Below are 18,618 nucleotides of genomic sequence, written 5' to 3' on the forward strand. Positions count from 1 at the left end.
AAAGTTAGATCTGTTTATCAAGTTTCATTCTTTTTTATATCTTTGAGTTAATAAAAGTGTGCTGATTTATTTCAGTATTGAATGCCACTATCATGTCATATGACAGCATCAACCTTTTCATTTTTGACCTACATACAGATATGCAGCATGTACACTTATTATCAAATCCTCACAAAATGTAGTCTTTTGATTTTGGAAACTTCCAGAGATGATCCTCATTTCCTGTCTCTAACCCCTGACTGTAAAAATCATGTGTGATTGCATCTGGATGCTGGTGAATGTCCGCTGGGCTCAAACACATGCTCGGTTTGTTCTCTTTGATGTTCGCCAGACAAATCACTCCTTCTCCTCAAGTTCAGAGGCTAATTGCGGTAGACTGGCCTTTCCTTAGTACAGGAAGTGGAGCTAGCAGGGTTTCATACAGGTGCATTTCAAGGGGATTGATGGGATTGATTTCATTGAGGATTGATGTCCAACCGGGGTTGTGTATTATTTTTCCGCAAGAGCTAGCTTACAAATGAGACTTGTCTCTAACGCATACTGATAGTCCTCCCTGTTACAACTCTCAGCAACACACACACACACACACACACTCACACACACTCCTGACACTTCAGATACACACCTGCATGCTGCTCTCTCATTATACTCCTGTTTTTGTGTTACCTTTTTGTCAAATTCAACCACCCTCCTGTGCTTTTCATCCTTTCTGTCCATCCATTGCTGTGTCTAATTCTCTCTAGATCTCACTCTGTGACAGTAATGTTTGTTCTCACTGTTCTCTTGAAAAGTCCTCATTCTTTTCTCGGACTATTCATCATGAGCCTGAAAGAGCAGAAAGCATAACATTAGAGACAGAGAAAGAAAGCAACACAGAGACACACGTCTGTTTCCATGAATTCTTCCCGCTGCTAATTTGACTACGTAATTGTATGTGAAGTTCGACATACCACGCTACCAGACTGACCTTGAGATCTTTGGGAGTTGATAGAGACAATGTTGAGAAAATGAGACAGTGAGCATCAAGCTGTCTGTGGTATGTTTATGGTATATCAGAAAAAATCCAAAATCCTGTTTAGGCCAATTAAGACATAGGTAAGATAATGAAACGGTAAGATAATGTAAATGTCTATTAGAGGCATCAGCTACACACACACACAGACAAAGTATGTAATCTAACATAGGGGATGGGTTGTATTCTAGTGGATTTTAGAGCAGACAGCAGCACATCTGTTGATTCTGAAATTATGTACAGTACTGTGCAAAAGTCTTAGACACATGCAAATAAATACTGTAGAGGAAAGCTGCCTTCAAAAATAATGAAATTAAATGTTTCTACGTTTTAAAAAAAACAATAAAGAGCAGTAAACAGTACTAAAGGAATCAAAGTCAATATTTGTTGTGCCGACCATTTGCTTTAAAAAAAAAAGTGTAGGCTCAGGTACAATTTGTGCAGTTGTATAAAAAAAAAATTAGCTGGAAAGTTTTATTGAGCATCTTGCAGAACCAGCCACAGTTCTTCTGGAGACTCTGACTATTACCAGTTGCTTCCTATTTTTTTGCAGCAAAACCCAGCAGCCTTCATTATATTTTTTGTCTGAAAAGTCTCTTACGTAATATTCTGCTTTCTTTACGGACGTACAAACATTTTTTGTAAAAATTTAATTTTGTACTGGAAATCTATACAAAAAACTTTGGGTGCCTAAGAATTTGGCATGGTACTGTATATTTGTTTAAAAGTGTTCACATTATTGGACATTTTTTATCTTTTCAATCACTGGTTAACTGTCATGGTACAGTAATATGTTAGAAACAAAAGACACATTAAAACTGATTCATAGGTTCTGTCCTTATACAGGAGGTGTAGTTGATTTGCTGTAACCCTGTGCTCCTATCTGCAATGTCATGACAAGAAAGTTGTCAAAAGGTTGTTATTGTTGTTTTTCACAAGACTTGGGGATTATTATTGGTGATTTTTATATATATTTTCTATATATCTGCATAAATCTAAAATCTAATTTAAAACATCAGATTTTCACACAAGTCCTAAAAGTAGACAAAGAGAACCCAATTAAAGAAATGAAACAAAAATTATACTCGGTCTTGATCCAATATTATAGATCTGTGAGTGGCAGAAGTGTACCAGAAGTGTATTGCGGCACAAACAAAGGAGATATCTGAGGAAAAGGTTACAAAACCATCTCTAAAGAGTTTGGACTCCACCAATCCACAGTTAGACGGACTGTGTACAAATTGAGGAAGTTCAAGACCAGGAGTGGTTGACCAACAAAAATCACTCCAAGAGCAAGACTCCTGTAATAGTCCACGAGGTCACAAAGGAACCCAGGGTAACTTCTAAGCAACTAAAGGCCTCTCTCACATTGGCTAATGTTAATGTTCATCAATCCACCATCAGGAGAACACTGAACAACAGTGGTGTGCATGGCAGGGTTGGAAGTAGAAATTCACTGCTCTCTAAAAAGAACATTGCTGCCCTTGTGCAGTTTGCTAAATATCACGTGGATAAGGCAAAAGTCTATTGATAAAATGTTTTATGGATGGATGAGCCCAAAATAGATCTTTTTGGTTTAAATGAGAAGCGTTATGTTTGGAGAAAGGAAAACACTGCATTCCAGCATAAGAACCCATCTGTGAAACATGGTGGTGGTAGTATCATGGATTGGGCCTGTGTTGCTGCATCTGGACCAGGACGACTTGCCATCATTGATGGAACAATAATTTCTGAAATATACCAGCGAATTCTAAAGGAAAATATCAGGACATCTGTCCGTGATCTGAATCTCAAGAGAAAATGGGTCATGCAGCAAGACAAAGACCTTAAGCACACAAGTTGTTCTACCAAAGTTGTTCTACCTTATGTTGTTCTACATAAGCACACAAGTTGTTCCTCTTGTTCTACCAAGTTGGTCTGTTTTGGAATGGCCAAGTCAAAGTTCTGACCTTCATGTGAAGAAACCCATCGACATCCCAGCGTTGAAGCTGTTCTGTACTGAGGAACGGGCTAAAATTCCTCCAAGCCGATGTGCAGGACTGATCAACAGTTACCGATAATGTTTAGTTGCAGTTATTGCTGCACAAGGGGGTCACACCAGATACTGAAATCAAAGGTTCACATACTTTTGCCACTCACAGATATGTAATATTGGATCATTTTCCTCAATAAAAAAATGACAGTGTATGATATTTTTGTCTCATTTCTTTAATTGGGTTCCCTTTATCTACTTAGGACTTGTGTGAAAATCTGATGATGTTTTAGGTCATATTTATGCAGAAATGTCAAATATTCTAAAGGGTTCACAAACTTTCAAGTGCCACTGTATGCTGAGCTAAAGCGGACCTTAGAGATGTAAAGGGGTTGGGGTGAGGTGGTGACTACCAGTGTGTTTATACAGTTCTTTTTTCTCCAGCATGAAACACTATCTTACTGCTAAAAAGTCAGCTTGGTCTGACCAGCTACCAGCTGCCAAAACACAGACCATCTTTGCCAGATGGTAAATTATATGTTCATAAATGTTCAAGATTTAAAAATTTTCTCTGTTGTTATTTTCTTTAGAATAACCTCCTCTACAACATAGCAGAGTAGCAATAATTCAGGAACTGTTTCCTTTCTTCCAGCACTTACCAGCTTGGTCTGTGTTTTGGCAGATGGTGTATAGTCAGACCAAGCTGGATTTTTCACCAGGGCTGTATTTTTGTTTTTATTTACTCCTAATCGTAGCTCAACGGATCAGTGTGTGATACTAACTGTGCTGCTGTAAGCTTTTTATTGTACTCCCCCAAAAACTGCTGCTTTCTCCATACATAGGGGTATATTTTTGCCAGCAGCATGTCAGTTGTGCTTATGTCAGTGGATGTTCGTTGACGTCCATTTCTCGGTCAGTCCGCAACACTTCCAGTCTTTTTGAATTTGTTAATAAGTTAGGCAGCAATATCGTATGTGATGAGCTTGCCATGTTTCCCGTTAAAATCCATAACAACCTTGCGACAGCTTCCCGATCCAGCTGTGAGACTGATTTCAATACGTCCTTCTTTTGTCAAAGGCGTTCTTCAAGACTATCTGAAAATATATATATAATGTAAAATATTTTGTAAGACATTTTCCTAAAAAGTGTATATTTCCCCTATGTATAGAGACTTCTGGGACACCCTGTAGATGGTATTAATCTTAATTAATTAAGCTCTTAAATTATTTTCACTGCACAAATGCAATGTATGCTATATATATATATATATATATATATATATATATATATATATATATATATATATATATATATATATATAACTATTTTCCACAGAAATAAATCAAAAACAAGACATCACATATTTAGCAGGAAGACATTTGAACACAGAGTAAAATGCATTAATATATCCATTTGTATTTAAATACTGTATATACCCAGTATGACCATGCATAATTAATAAGACTGCTTATTTAACCAGAGTTACAGCACAGCACCTGCATTACTGGTGCCCCGTGTGAGGAAGTTTAGTGTTCACAGTTCACAGTTTAGTGCAGACCTTCAGTGTGCTCTCTGAATAATACCTAGCAAAGGCGGTGATTTTCCTGAATACTAACTTTACCCATATAAACTAATGTGGCACAACTAATCTCAAGTTTCCTTTACAAAATGTATTTCTGTGTTTAAAATACAAGATACTTTCATTTCTTTGGCTATGTTATTTGTTTACACCCCACCCCCACCCCACCTAGCCCCACACACACAGAGGGAACTGTCTTCCCTGATGCCAGTGCTTTCTCAGTAATTGCACTGACAATTAAATTCTTTTGGCTACTTTACCCTAGTGGAAACATTCTCATAAAGGGGATTGAAATTCAATATTCTAGCTTGTGTTGCAAACACACACATGTGCTCCTCTATCTTTCTATGTCTGTTTATTCTGGTCTTTCAACCTCATGTAGAAGAGTCTGATACACAAAGAGACACACATTTTTCATTGCAATCTCCTTCTTCAGCAGAATACAAATGGTCCCCGAGCCCTGCACATACACATATCTTAATAAGACACACAAACCCACAGACACACAAAGCCACCCAGAAGCACAAACTGTAGCTCTATTATAATCTGGCTGAAGGGCCAAAGTTTATCCCATCCACTTTGATTGACTCATAATCCCTTGTCAGCAAAACAAACAAAAACAAGCATACAAATCTCAATAAAAGCATTCAATGTGTTGAAGAGCGGACCGTTCTATAAAAAGTGATCAATAACTGATATTACACAAAGGACATGTGTGGGTGGAATATGAACACTTTTGCATAGTGTAATGTGAAGAAAAGAAAGTAAAATGACTTGCATATTACGGCAGAATATGTATGCGACTGTGTGTACACACTGAGGGGCATAAAATACAGCATAATTACTTCACTTTTTATCCTTTTCTCTAGTCGACCACTACTTTATTCTCTCTGGATTTTTTATTCTTGTCCAATTTTCATTCTGCAAGATCATGAGAGAGAGAAAAAGAGAGAGAATGAGAGAGAGAGAGAGAGAGAGAGCAGAAGCTGTGCGAGTGGGATTTGACCCATTGCCAGACAGCACAGGTGGCGCTTTGTCAATGATGTGTCAGGAGGGACAAAGCAAATGAGAAAGAAGACGAAGAAAGGAAGAAAGTGGGGAATTAGACAGAATCATTCTCTAGAGAGAAAGAGGGAGAAGACAGAGAGAGAAAAATAGCATAGAAATGTAGTATAGAACCCTGCATGAGGAGATAAAGTATGCAGATACCAGTAGAGGACCAGTACACCTCAGGGACTGAGTATTAATGAAGGGTTAAAAGGACACTCACAGTAATGATGGTGATTTCAGACTGAACTGGAAATCTATGTTTTGATTTAAACAAGCTTCTTGGGTTGGGACTTATCTGAACCTCAAGTGATATCGTCTGTTGACATAGAGCCTATGTTTGTGTCCTACAATTACGGCATATTGATTTCCTGTAGATTTATAAAACGCAAAGCAAACGCTCACAGCCCTGAGTGTAATGGGTCCATTGTTCTTTGGTTGTTGTTTTCTATTTATTGCTTGTAATGTACACTGCCCTCCACTAATATTGGCACGCTTGGTAAATATGAGCAAAGAAGGCTGTGAAAAATTGTCTTTATGGGTTAACATTTTGCTCTTTTGTTCAACAAATTCACAAAAAAACCTCTGCTTTCATGGATATCAACAATTACAAACAAAACACGTTTATCAACAAAAATATTTGTTAAATATAGGTGTGCAACAATTATTGGCACCCTTTTAGTCAGTACTTTGTGCTACCTCTGAGTCTTCTCCTATAATGCCTGATGAGGTTGGAGAATAAATGGCAAGGGATCTAAGACCATTCCTCCATACAGAATCTCACCAGATCCTTCACATTTCGAGGTCCACACTGGTGGACTCTCCGCTTCAGTTCACCCCTACAAGTTTTCTATGGGGTTCAATCAGGGGACTGGGATGGCCATGGCAGGACCTTGATTTTGTGGTCAGAAACCATTTTTGTGTTGATTTTGATGTATGTTTTGGATCATTGTCCTGCCGGAAAATCCAACTACGGCCCATTTTAAGCTTCCTGGCAGAGGCAGTCAGGTTTTCATTTAATATCTGCAGATATTTGATAGAATCCATAATGCCATGTATCCTAACAAAATGTCCAGGTCCTCTGGCAGAAAAACAGCCCTAAACACATTAAAGGGACACCACCATAATTTAACCGTGGACATGAGGTACTTTTCCATATGGCTACCTCTCTGTGTGCGCCAAAACCACCTCTGGTGTTTATTGCCAAAAAGCCCTATTTTGGTTTCATCTGACCATAGAACCCATTAGAAGTTCCAGTAGTGTCTGGCAAACTGAAGACGCATGAGTTTGTTTTTGGATGAGAGTAGAGGCTTTTTTCTTGAAACCCTTCCAAACAACTTGTGGTGATGTAGGTTAATTCAGATTGTAGTTTTGGAGACTTTCTGACCCCAAGATGCAACTAACTTCTGCAATTCTCCAGCTGGGATCCTTGGAGATTTTTTGGACACTCAAACCATCCTCTTCACAGTGCGTTGAGACAATATAGACAAATGTCCAAATCCAGGTTGATTCATAACATTTCCAGTTGACTGGAACTTCTTAATTATTACCCTGATGGTGGAAATTGGCATTTTCAATGCTTGGGCTATTTTCTTATAGCCACTTCTGTCACGTTTCGTGACGCAACGGAGATAAGGTAGGATGCAATCGCAGGTTGAACACCAGTTTTATTGAGAGACACACAGGCAGCTAAATCCAGAACGTGATCCAAAAATGTAATCCAGTAACATGCAAGGTTCAAGCGATCGGCAAACAGGCATAAACGAGGCAAGGCAGGAATTAACGTCGTGGTCTCGGGATACAGGGTCGATATACTAAACATGAAACATAAACAACGGCGAGGGACTGGTAGCGGAGAAACCAGTGTGAACTTAACAAACGAAACTAAACATGACATGAACTATGAACTAAGACTATGAATCGAAACAAGAAACTATGGACTGTGACTGTGGTTATCTATCGTAAGGACTCTAAACTAATCTACTATCTAACTCACTCATTCATTCACTCACTCACTCACTCACTCACTCACTCACTCACTCATTCACTCACTCACTCATTCATTCATTCATTCACTCACTCACTCATTCATTCATTCATTCATTCAACATTCCGCGTTGTGTGCTGGGAGGCGCGCGGTATATATGCAAAGATAATCAGCCTCGTAATGGCTGACGGCTGAGGACGATTCAAACACACGTGAGACTACAATCAATGACAGAACGGGGAGGAGACATGACAGAAACATAAACAAATGCATGTGTAGAAATGTCACGATTGTCCACAAGGGGAAAGCAGGTGCTCGCGCACCTGCTCGTGCACGCGCGCTCACATGCTCCACAGCGCGCTGCATAAAGGGGAACTCGTGACAACTTCCCATTGTGTGAAGCTCAACAACCATTTGCAGCTATATTCCTTGGTCTTACCGATTGTTATGAATGACTAAGGGTATTTGGCCTATGTGTTACCTCATATTTATAACCCTGTGAAATAGGAAGTCATGGTTGAACAATTTTCTGTTCTGAGTCACCCAGGTGTACAATTTATATATATATATATATATATATATATATATATATATATATATATATATATATATATATATATATATATATATATATATTATTGGGAATATACAAATATATTTTTCTCATATGAATTCATAGGGGTGCCAATAATTGTTGCACACCTATATTTAACAAATATATTTTTTGATAAACCTGTGTTTTGTTTTCAATTGTTGATATCCATGAATGCAGAGTATTTTTGTGAATTGTTCTAACAAAATATCAAAAGGTCAAACAATAAATTTTTCACAGCCTTCTTTGCTCATATTTACCCAGGGTGCCAATATTAGTGTGGGGCACTGTACATAGAAATACGCTTGAACAAGAGGAGGATTTGGTGGGAATTGCTTGCTTAGTGGATATTTTTTCAGTGTATTCCAAAAGGCTGAACATACATCCAACAACGTTTGTTTATTTATTAAGAAATTCAAACAAAACTTGACTTAGGTCAAAGTGAACAACACTATGTTTGGTGGAAACACGGCACTGCTCATCACCCTGAGAAGACTAGACTCACAGTGAAGTATGGTGGTAGTAGCATGTTGCAGGGATAAACTGCAATAAACAGTCATTCTTCACCAGCCTCTCTCTCTCTCTCACTCACACACAAATAAACATCTCGGAACAAAAAACTTCACCACATCAATGATTATAAGATTAACTTTGTTAAACAACAACCCATTTTTAAGTCTGTTTATTACTAGTCTTAGATTATGTGGCGCGTCCACTGTACAAGTCCCAGTGTATGAGCTGTTACTATGGAAACAATAACAAAACGAATGTGTTAATTTGAACATTCATGTTATAACCTGTGCCCTTATATACGTGTATGTATGTATGTATGTATGTATGTATGTATATATTGTTTTTCCATTATTAATAGCATAAATATTGTTATCATTTTGCTCTGCTTGTATATATTGTTTTTACATGGTGGCATGTCTGCTCTTAACAATCACAGTGTTGTGATTTTGCCATCTTTTAATAACTAACACTCCTATTGCCTCAGTTAATGTGGTTTTTGAGACTTTTTGTGGTACTGTCTCTTTTGCTTTGTTACATTTACGTATGTTTTTTTCACATATTGATTAAAAGAACATGTTGACTACATCTAGACTACATCGAGACTACATCTCATGTTTATTTGAATGTAATGTACTGATTGTGAATTGAATTGATGAATGTGGTATGTCTTATGAATAAGAGCTTTCTATACGCACTAAAACTCTATCAGGAAAGAGAAATATCCGTTCAGTCAAACACACACACACGCCAAGCATATGTAACACCAAACCAGTGCTCAGAACTTCACCTTATTGCCCCAGAACATCTGCCCTCAGTGTCAGCCCTGCTGAGCTCTGCTACACCATGAGGCCAAGCCAAAGTCAATGGACAAAGAGAAGTGTGTGTCCCAGCATGGAGCTACACAGTGGGGCTCTTCTGCAGTGCTTTTTGATAAATACACATAACTTCTTCAAAGGGGTTCACAGGTGCCTTTCAAATTCTTTAGTAACCTCCTGGGTTGCTTTAATTTTACAGTTTTTCTAATGAGAGTTCAAATTCTTAATTACCTCCATTAGCATCAAAAGCAGACATGCACCATTAATGTTCTTGAATATTGTCTAGGAATGTTTCAAAATGTGGCGGAAGTTGTTTGAGTGTGAACTATGATGAGTGATTGATCATGAGCCCTGTGGTGGAGCTACACAGTAAGGCCTATTCATGCATTAAGCAAACAACTGGAGGTGCTACTAAGAAAAACGACCTTGTTTAAATATCTGCATGCATGTAGTCTCATCCATCTCATCCACATTTGCTTTCCTCATGAAGCCCTCTTTGTTTTCTCTTTTTCTCTGTTGGTCTCTGTCTCTCCAGGAGGAGTGCCGTAACTATATGAAGGTATTGCTGAATCAACATGGCGGCCTTTTTGTGTGTGGGACCAACGCCTTCAACCCGCTGTGTGCCAATTACACTGTGAGTGGCTCCATAGCGCCTCAGGAACAGCTGAATACTATCCATACTGGCGTCTCACTGAGCAAATATGTGGCTGCATTGAGAATTTAATGGGTATATTTAGTCCAGCATAAAGTCAAGGGTTCTCAAACATGCAACATAAAAATCAAATTCTCAGACACTTTTATGACCTCACTGCACATTTATTTAACAATTATAAATCAGCGATTCAAATATGATACACAATAGATAAATGTGTACCATTACATTTATTTATTTATTTATTAAAACTATTAAAGCTTTTAATTTCTGAACTTTCCTCGCACAGAACCCAAACTAGTTATGCTATGTTAAAATATACGTTCAAAACATTTTGTGTCATGTAAACAGCCCTTTCTTGACTATTATTAAAACTTCAGTTAGATTAGAATATTAGAATATTAATTAGATTAATTAGATAGATAATTAGAATATTATTCATAATTGTTTTTAAATTTAGATTCAGCTAAGTGACCAATCAGTTACACTTACTATAACTGGAATAATTAAATTTGCCCTGATCTTGTAAAGAATTTGTATGATCTCATGAACATGTGTGAGTAAATCTCATTTGATTTCATACATATGAAGTTGATGGAAAAGAGCCACTACCCACACTTCATAACATTTCCCTTCAATACGTTTTATATGAATAGAGTGATGCGAATTTCTAAGAATCTGCAAATATAAAACAATAACATATATAAAGAATATATAAAGAACATGATATGTTGAGTTGATTATTTTCCCATAATGTCTCATTCTGAACTGTTTTATTCCTCTTACACCACAGCGATTTGCCAACACCAACATTTTTATTTATTAAACAATGATGTTGTACGTTTTTATCTGTTTATAGTTACATTTTAAGAAATTAAGCTTGTTGTTGAGCAAGAAACCAAATCTCTTGGTCCAAACAACTTTACCTCTGACTGTACACTGGAAACCCCTTCTTAAATGCTACATGAACATCTCCTCACAGAAAATGTCACCGTAACATCTTCTGACCAATCAGATTTGAGAACTTGACAGCACTGTGATGTAACATCTTTGCTAGTAGTTATTAATGATCTCTACCACAAAAACATAATTATAAAAATGATAGTAATAATAAAATATCAGACCCCTTAGTTATATGTCATGGATCCTTGGGGTCCTGAGACACCACAGTCATAAGTGTAATGAGATTTTTATCAGATGTTTTTTTTTTTCTAATGAGGTTTATATTAAAATCACTGTTTTCCTCAATTGAAATGCTTTCTGATTTACTGGTCTTTCTTTGATCATCAGCTAAAAAAGAAAAAGCACATTTTCTGACCTGGTGCTTTATATATATATATATATATATATATATATATATATATATATATATATATATATATATATATATATATATATATATATAAAAGCTGCTTATATTTCCTTAATCAAAGCTTACACCAAAACAGTTCTGTTATTTGTGTTCCATAAAATAGCATAAAACTCGATCCTCGTTCAAGGGGTCCAAGCATCTGTATTGATAGGCTGTGAAAAGATAAATAAAATGTTGCATGTACAGTGTTTTAGTCAGTCAGTCAGTAGATGAGTTGTCAGTATGAGGTATGATGTCAGATATTCAAGATTATTTATAGACCTCTTCCTGCTCCCTCTCAATTCCCAATTTCCCACCACCTGGAGATATGGTAGTTGCTCTGGGAAATGGGGTGTGACGTGTATGTGGTTGCTGCAACCGTCAACAAGTGAGTGTTATTTATGGCTCCCAATGTGTGTTTCTGTGTGTGTGTGTGTGTGTGTGTGTGTGTGCATTCATGTGTGCAGAGAGACACTCTGGAAATGGTAGGAGAGCCAATCAGTGGAATGGCCAGGTGTCCGTATGATCCCAAACATGCCAATGTGGCCCTGTTTGCAGGTTTGTACACACAGTTTTTAATTGTGTCAAAGGACACTGTGGAAATTGATTTGGGGAGGGGGGTGTAACATTCCTATAGTCTTGTATGGAGTGTTATTGATGTGAAACGCACTATGCTACCCTTGCGATTTTTCCCTTATCTCTTGGCCTTTTCACCTTTGACCCAGAGGGTAACCTGTTTACTGGTACGGTGACGGATTTCCTCGCTATCGACGCTGTCATCTACCGGAGTTTGGGAGATAGCCCTGCTCTCCGCACGATCAAACACGATTCCAAGTGGTTTCGAGGTATATCAGCTGATTACCGTATTGATTATTTTGTCACCTGGATAGATCGATTGCTTGTCAATGGTCGAGACTCATTTACATAATCATTACACTTTTCCAGATCAAACATAAAAGGAAGATAATGAAATGTTTTTGCTGTTTCTAAAAAATGACACAAATGCACATGTGACAGACATAAATCTCCTTTAGAGAAAGTAATAATCATAAAGAAATAAGAAATAAAACATGAAGTAGGAAAATATCCAACATCTTTGTTACGTCTCCAAAGTTCATTATCTTCAGCGCATCAGTTAACTAATGATTATAATTCTTAAGTTATTAATAAATGACAGGTTGTGTGTTTTTCCGTTAATCAAAGTTAACAACTTAGTTCCTGTTATAATTTACATTATAGCTGCTACAAACCATCATTCCTCATCAGCTTTTCTTATTTTTGTCTCTTAATACTCTTATGCATGTGAAAGCACATATAAAAAAAGTTGTACGTATCCTTAGAAAAACATGTGTAAAATATTCATTTTGTTTGGTATTGTTATCAAATTTGAACTTGGACTAGGATAGACTTCATTCTGTGGTCCAATGGTGTTTTCCAGCTAATAGCTCCAAGCTGTAGTCATCTGCATACCTCTGTATGCAAAAAAATAAAATAAAAATCAGGCGAAAAAAAAACTCTTCCATTTCAGACTGTTCAAACCTCTATTACTGTATACTAGTAGCACTTACAGTGATTCTGACATAAAGGAGACATTTTGTATGTCTCCTTTATTTAACACACCTGATTCAGATCATCAGCTTGTTAGGAGAGAGAACTGAGCTGAGTGAATCAGGCATCAGAGACATGCAAAATGTGCAGTGATGTGTGTCCCTAGGACCAGGATTGTAAACCACTTCTTTAGGGGAATAAAAGCAAAAATAGAACTTGCTTTATGCTCTGCAGCATTGCTTTGAGGCTTGAAGGTAAAGACACAGATGACCTACTGAGTGAGTTTGTAGTGAAAAAGTTTCAAGGTCTCTTTGAAGCATTCAGAGCCATGAGATTTATTCAAGAAAACAGACCGAGTGTGTACAAAAGATCAGCTCGAGAAGATAGAATGGTAGAGGTTAAGTCCTCACAGCTGCCTCAGCACATTCTGCACTGTTTCTATACCAAATTTGTAAGCTTTAGGCCTTCAACTGTGCTTGACTCTGTTTGCCTCCGTCTTCCTCTTTTCTCCTTCTTTCTCCCTGTCTGTGAGAGTTGTGTTGCTGTGCTCCCAGCTAGCAGAGAACGTTATCAGAATGTTGAGTAGTATATCTGATGTAATATAAAAGGTTTATGCTGTATAGTTACAAAAAATTATTTTCTGAAAACTCATAATAATTGTTATAGTGGGGCTCATTTATCAAACTGGATGCAATGGATTTATTTGTAAATCGTTCCTACGTGCATTTGCACAAGGAATTTGGTATCCATGAAAATCCTGAAAAAAATGTAATTGCCTTCAAATCGTTTAATTAGCACGGATTACTGCATTTTTATATATGGAATATATAATATGCGCAGAAAAATGGGCCAAACGCAAAACGTCAAAATATTAAGCTTTTAATGGTCTTAACAACAAATCATTGGCCAGAAAATTAACAAGAATTAACAAATGCACTCCTGAGACCTCCTGTGCCATTAATTGCTCGTTGACTTTTGCTGCAGTGAACTGTTGGAAGAGAAGCTAGAAACAGGGAAATTCACTTGTACGCAAAGGTAAAATCATGAAAATGATTCAAATGTAACACATGTCTGGGTGTGAAAATTAAAATAAAGTAAAAATAAAATAAAGCAAATGAATTAAATAAAAATAAAAAGCCATCTGCAAGTTTACCTACAATGCTTAAACATTTAAATAAATCAAAGGGAAAAGTTTCCTTTACTAAGTTACTTTATCTATTTGTTTCATTCTTGCTAATTTCCTGACCAATGTTTTGTTAAGCCCATTAAAAGCTTAATATTTTATTATTTGCTATTGTGAAACCCAGTTGTTTTATTTTATTGGCAGTAATTAAAGAATGTGAAAAATAAAGAATGAGAACCAACAAAAAACGCATTAATTAAGACAAATAAAACTAATCATTCAACTGTGACCAAAGAAATGGCGCTATATAAATGGAGGACGGGTCGGTCCATCTGCACATAAACAAACATAAACTGCCATAAACAAACATCTCAGCTGATGGAAGATATATATATATATATATATATATATATATATATATATATATATATATATATATATATATATATATAAACGTTTATGACAGCATATGGCAGTGTGTCAAATGAGAATATTTTAACATCCAGTCAGTCAATCTGAGGAACAATTGATTTGGTCAGTGATGTAAGAGTACTGATAATAATGACAATACTTGCAGAAAAGCATACTGTGGCATTGAGATAGTGAAATCATATTGCCAAATCACTCCATCCTAATATAAATCTAATTTTAATGACTTATTTATACCAGTTCTATAAAAAATGTCGTTGTTTTGGGCTTCATCCTATTCTCTGTATATGTGTGTGTGTGTCTGTGTGTGTCTGTGTGTGTGTGTGTGTGTGTGTGTGTGTGTGTGTGTGTGTGTGTGTGTGCTTGCATGTGTCTGTTTGCTGTCTGTCTGTATTTGTCTTAGAGCCCTACTTTGTGAGTGCAGTAGAGTGGGGTCCTCACATCTACTTCTTCTTCAGAGAGATGGCGATGGAGTTTAATTATTTGGAGAAGGTGAGCGAAAGTAAAACCTGCAGAATTTTAACATTTAGCATTTTGCTGAAATTGTACTTTATACCTTTGAGTTGTGCACATATTATGCATGTGCAGATTAAATATTCAAATATTACTACATTGTTACTGTGTGTTTCTATGTAAGTGCCCATATGAATGAATCCATGTCTATCTGTGTGTATGTGTGTTTCAGGTGATGGTGTCCCGTGTGGCACGTGTGTGTAAAGGTGATCTAGGGGGCTCTCAGCGTGTGTTAGAGAAGCAGTGGACGTCATTTCTGAAGGCAAGACTGAACTGCTCTATTCCAGGAGACTCTCACTTCTACTTTAACCTGCTGCAGTCCACCAGTCCAATCATACGCATGCACGGCAGAGACATTGTCCTAGGAGTTTTTTCCACTCCTCCCAACAGGTACACACACCAAACCCAGCATAGATTTGGGTTTTTATTATCCACTGTCTGTACATGTAAGTCATTGTCTACACGTGTTCGTGTGTGTATGTGTGTGTGTGTGTGTGTGTGTGTGTGTGTGTGTGTGTCTAATGTTATTAGTTCCTTGAGAGTTCTTTTGTATAGTTAGGGATTTTTAACTTTCCTTATAGGGTTATACTTATATGTCACCTACAAGTAAAATATCTACTAAATTCCTGCTAAAGTATTTACTAAGAAGTACTTGCTAAAATATATAATGAATATACCTAATAAAACATTTACTAAAAATAAGGTATCTAATAAAATACCTGCTAAAATATCTACCAAAAATCACTGCTAAATATATTGACTAAAAATAGCTACTAAAATATCTATCAAACATCACTACTAAAGTTTTTGCTAAATATATATATAAAAAAGACTAAGAATACTTACTAAAACATCTACTAACATGACTGCTAAAATATTTACTAAAGATATATAAAATTGCTACTAAAATATTAGCTAAAACATCAACCAAAATTCACTGCTAAAATATTTACTAAAAATAACTACTAAAACATCTACCAAAAATCACTGCTAAAAATATTTGCTAAAAATAACTAATAAAATATATAAAAATTACTGCTAAAATATCTACTAAAACATCTACCAAAAATCACTGCTAAAAATATTTACTAAAAATATCTACTAAAACATCTACCAAAAATCACTGCTAAAATGTTTACTAAAAATAACTACTAAAATATATACTATATCTACTAATACCTAATGAAATACATAACTAATTTGTGTAACAGGAATAATTTCCCATTGTACTTATTTTACATCATTATTCATTTCAGTATACATTTTTAAAAGAAATAATTTCATATAATACAGAGACACACTAGCGCATAATGTAAATAAGAATTTAAATAAGATGTAAATGCATGTACTACAATACCTAAATATCTCAGAAATACTACTACTAAATACTACTACTACTATTACCATTTATTACACAGTGACAGTGTATTTATAGAGTATATTCTGTCTTATTGGAAATAATTTACCTTTACAAATGTTATTTAAACATTTATTCTAATAAATATGAATATTATTGACAAGGTTATTCTTTGCAAATGTTAATGATAAAATGCATTTAAGAGAAAGAGAGAGGGAATGAGGGAAAAAAGGGTTGTATATCAGAGCATTAACTCTGTAATAACACTCATTTGTTATATTCAGTCCCATTTGAAATGAGAGAACAGTAGATCAGCCACGTGAGCTGAGTGGACAAAATCTCCACTGCGTATTCCACATACCCTTTTCATTTCATACTGACATGGAGTAATTGGTGTACCTTACAAAGACCCAAAATGGCAGACTGACACCTCAACCCACCACAAGTGATCGGTACTTTTACACCAGATTACAATGTCTCCTTGGAAACTAAGAATAATGTTCGGTTCTGGCATGATGCACCAGAATCCCCTTCTGAGAGAGAAATGTATTCAAATGAGCATGAAATAAAGAGAGATACTCTTTCACAAAGTGGCTCTATGGCAGTTAAAGGTATAATGTATTGTTTCATAACTATGACATATCTCCCATAGCACTAAAGCAGATGAATGTAGTACTCACAGTGCTGCTACAAGGAAATGGCTGTGATGTCTCTGTAAAGCAGTTAAGTGATGAGACACAGAGGAAGACGAGGGACATTCAGTGTTCTGCAGACATGAAATGTCAGCTGTAAGCTGTAGTCGGGGGCTTAGGAAACAGATGAGTCATGCAGGTGGTTTGATTCTGATTGAAGAAAATCAGTCAAGTACATACATTTGAAATTATACAGTAGGTTTCCTTTTTTCTAGTTTTTACCTTTCCATTTTGTTTTTCTTCTTCTTCCTTCTCTAATTTTCTCTTTATTTTCTTCTACTACTTTATCTTCCTCCCCTCTCATTTTTTCTTTATTGTCTTCTTATTGTTATTGTCTTTTTCTTCTTCTTTCTCCTCCTCTCATTTTCTTTTCATTGTCTTCTTCTTCTTCTTCTTCTTCTTCTTCTTCTTCTTCTTCTTCTTCTTCTTCTTCTACTGCTTCCTCCTCCTGCTCTCATTTTCTCTTTGTCATCTTCTTCCTCTTCATCCTCCTCTCATTTTCTTTTTTGTCTTCTTGCTCCTCTCATTTCTATTTCTTCTTCTTCTTCTTCTTCGTCCTCCTTTAAAGTTCTCTTTATTTTCTTTTTCTCCTCCTCCTCCTTCTTTTTCTTCTTCTTATTCTACTACTTCTCCTTTTTTGTTTATTTTTTCTCTCTTTATCTTCTCTTTATCTGCCTCTAGTACAGTGAAATACTGCAACAATCACTTAAAAGGCTATTGAGTGCTTACTTAATCAGGGCCAGTTAGAACAAAGCCTGTAGCTTCAACATTTAAATGCCATTCATTCAACAATTAAATCACAACAAGAAAACAAACCCCACACTTAACTTCTTGCATTTTCAGTAAGATAACATATGCCACAAAGTGCAAGCGAGAGGGACATTGGCATGCTGCAGAGAGCCATGTCATGAGCTATCTCGCCAGACACTGAGGAGCGGAGCCAGTGCACACCCGACTGCAGATGAGGTTTGAGCAGATTGGCAGGGAAGACATACAGAACATGCTTTTTGTTATCTGTGAACAGCACACATTTTGGTTATATTGAGGTTTAGTCAGTGACCAACAGACAGCAACTTCATCTGACTTTTCTGGATGAATGGGCAAAAATCATGCAGCTACCCGTTGAAAAGCTTATTGCCTCAGGGGGGTCAAGCAGTTTTTGGCTTGACCATAAAGGACCATAAGATGAGATGTGCTGCTGCAAATGCACATTTATACCCTTTGGAGGTTTTCTGGCAGAACTGATACAAAGCCCTTGGATGAGCAGTGAGAATGTCTTCTATAACTGATATTTGTTTTCATATGTCTATTCTATGGTTTTGTTTTCCTCATATGATAGTTATAAGGTTATTTCTTTTTTCCAACAGTACAATGAAAGTTTTGAATTGGTTTCCTGTGAGCAGCTGAATGTTTTCTATTGCTTTCGCATTAGAAGT

General features: G+C 36.4%; 1 protein-coding gene across 1 annotated transcript in view; it reads left to right on the forward strand.

Moving 5' to 3' along the window:
• sema6ba (sema domain, transmembrane domain (TM), and cytoplasmic domain, (semaphorin) 6Ba) overlaps positions 1 to 18,618 on the forward strand; it is a 165,286-nt gene that overhangs the window by 107,367 nt on the left and 39,301 nt on the right. Inside the window, exons 6-10 of the mRNA XM_047162430.2 lie at positions 10,053 to 10,151; positions 11,988 to 12,078; positions 12,246 to 12,365; positions 15,024 to 15,112; positions 15,306 to 15,523. Coding sequence (XP_047018386.1) covers positions 10,053 to 10,151; positions 11,988 to 12,078; positions 12,246 to 12,365; positions 15,024 to 15,112; positions 15,306 to 15,523 — 617 coding nt within the window. The remainder of the gene's footprint in view (positions 1 to 10,052; positions 10,152 to 11,987; positions 12,079 to 12,245; positions 12,366 to 15,023; positions 15,113 to 15,305; positions 15,524 to 18,618) is intronic.

The sequence above is a fragment of the Ictalurus punctatus genome, chromosome 20 (genome assembly GCF_001660625.3).
Source record: "Ictalurus punctatus breed USDA103 chromosome 20, Coco_2.0, whole genome shotgun sequence".
NCBI lineage: Eukaryota > Metazoa > Chordata > Actinopteri > Siluriformes > Ictaluridae > Ictalurus > Ictalurus punctatus.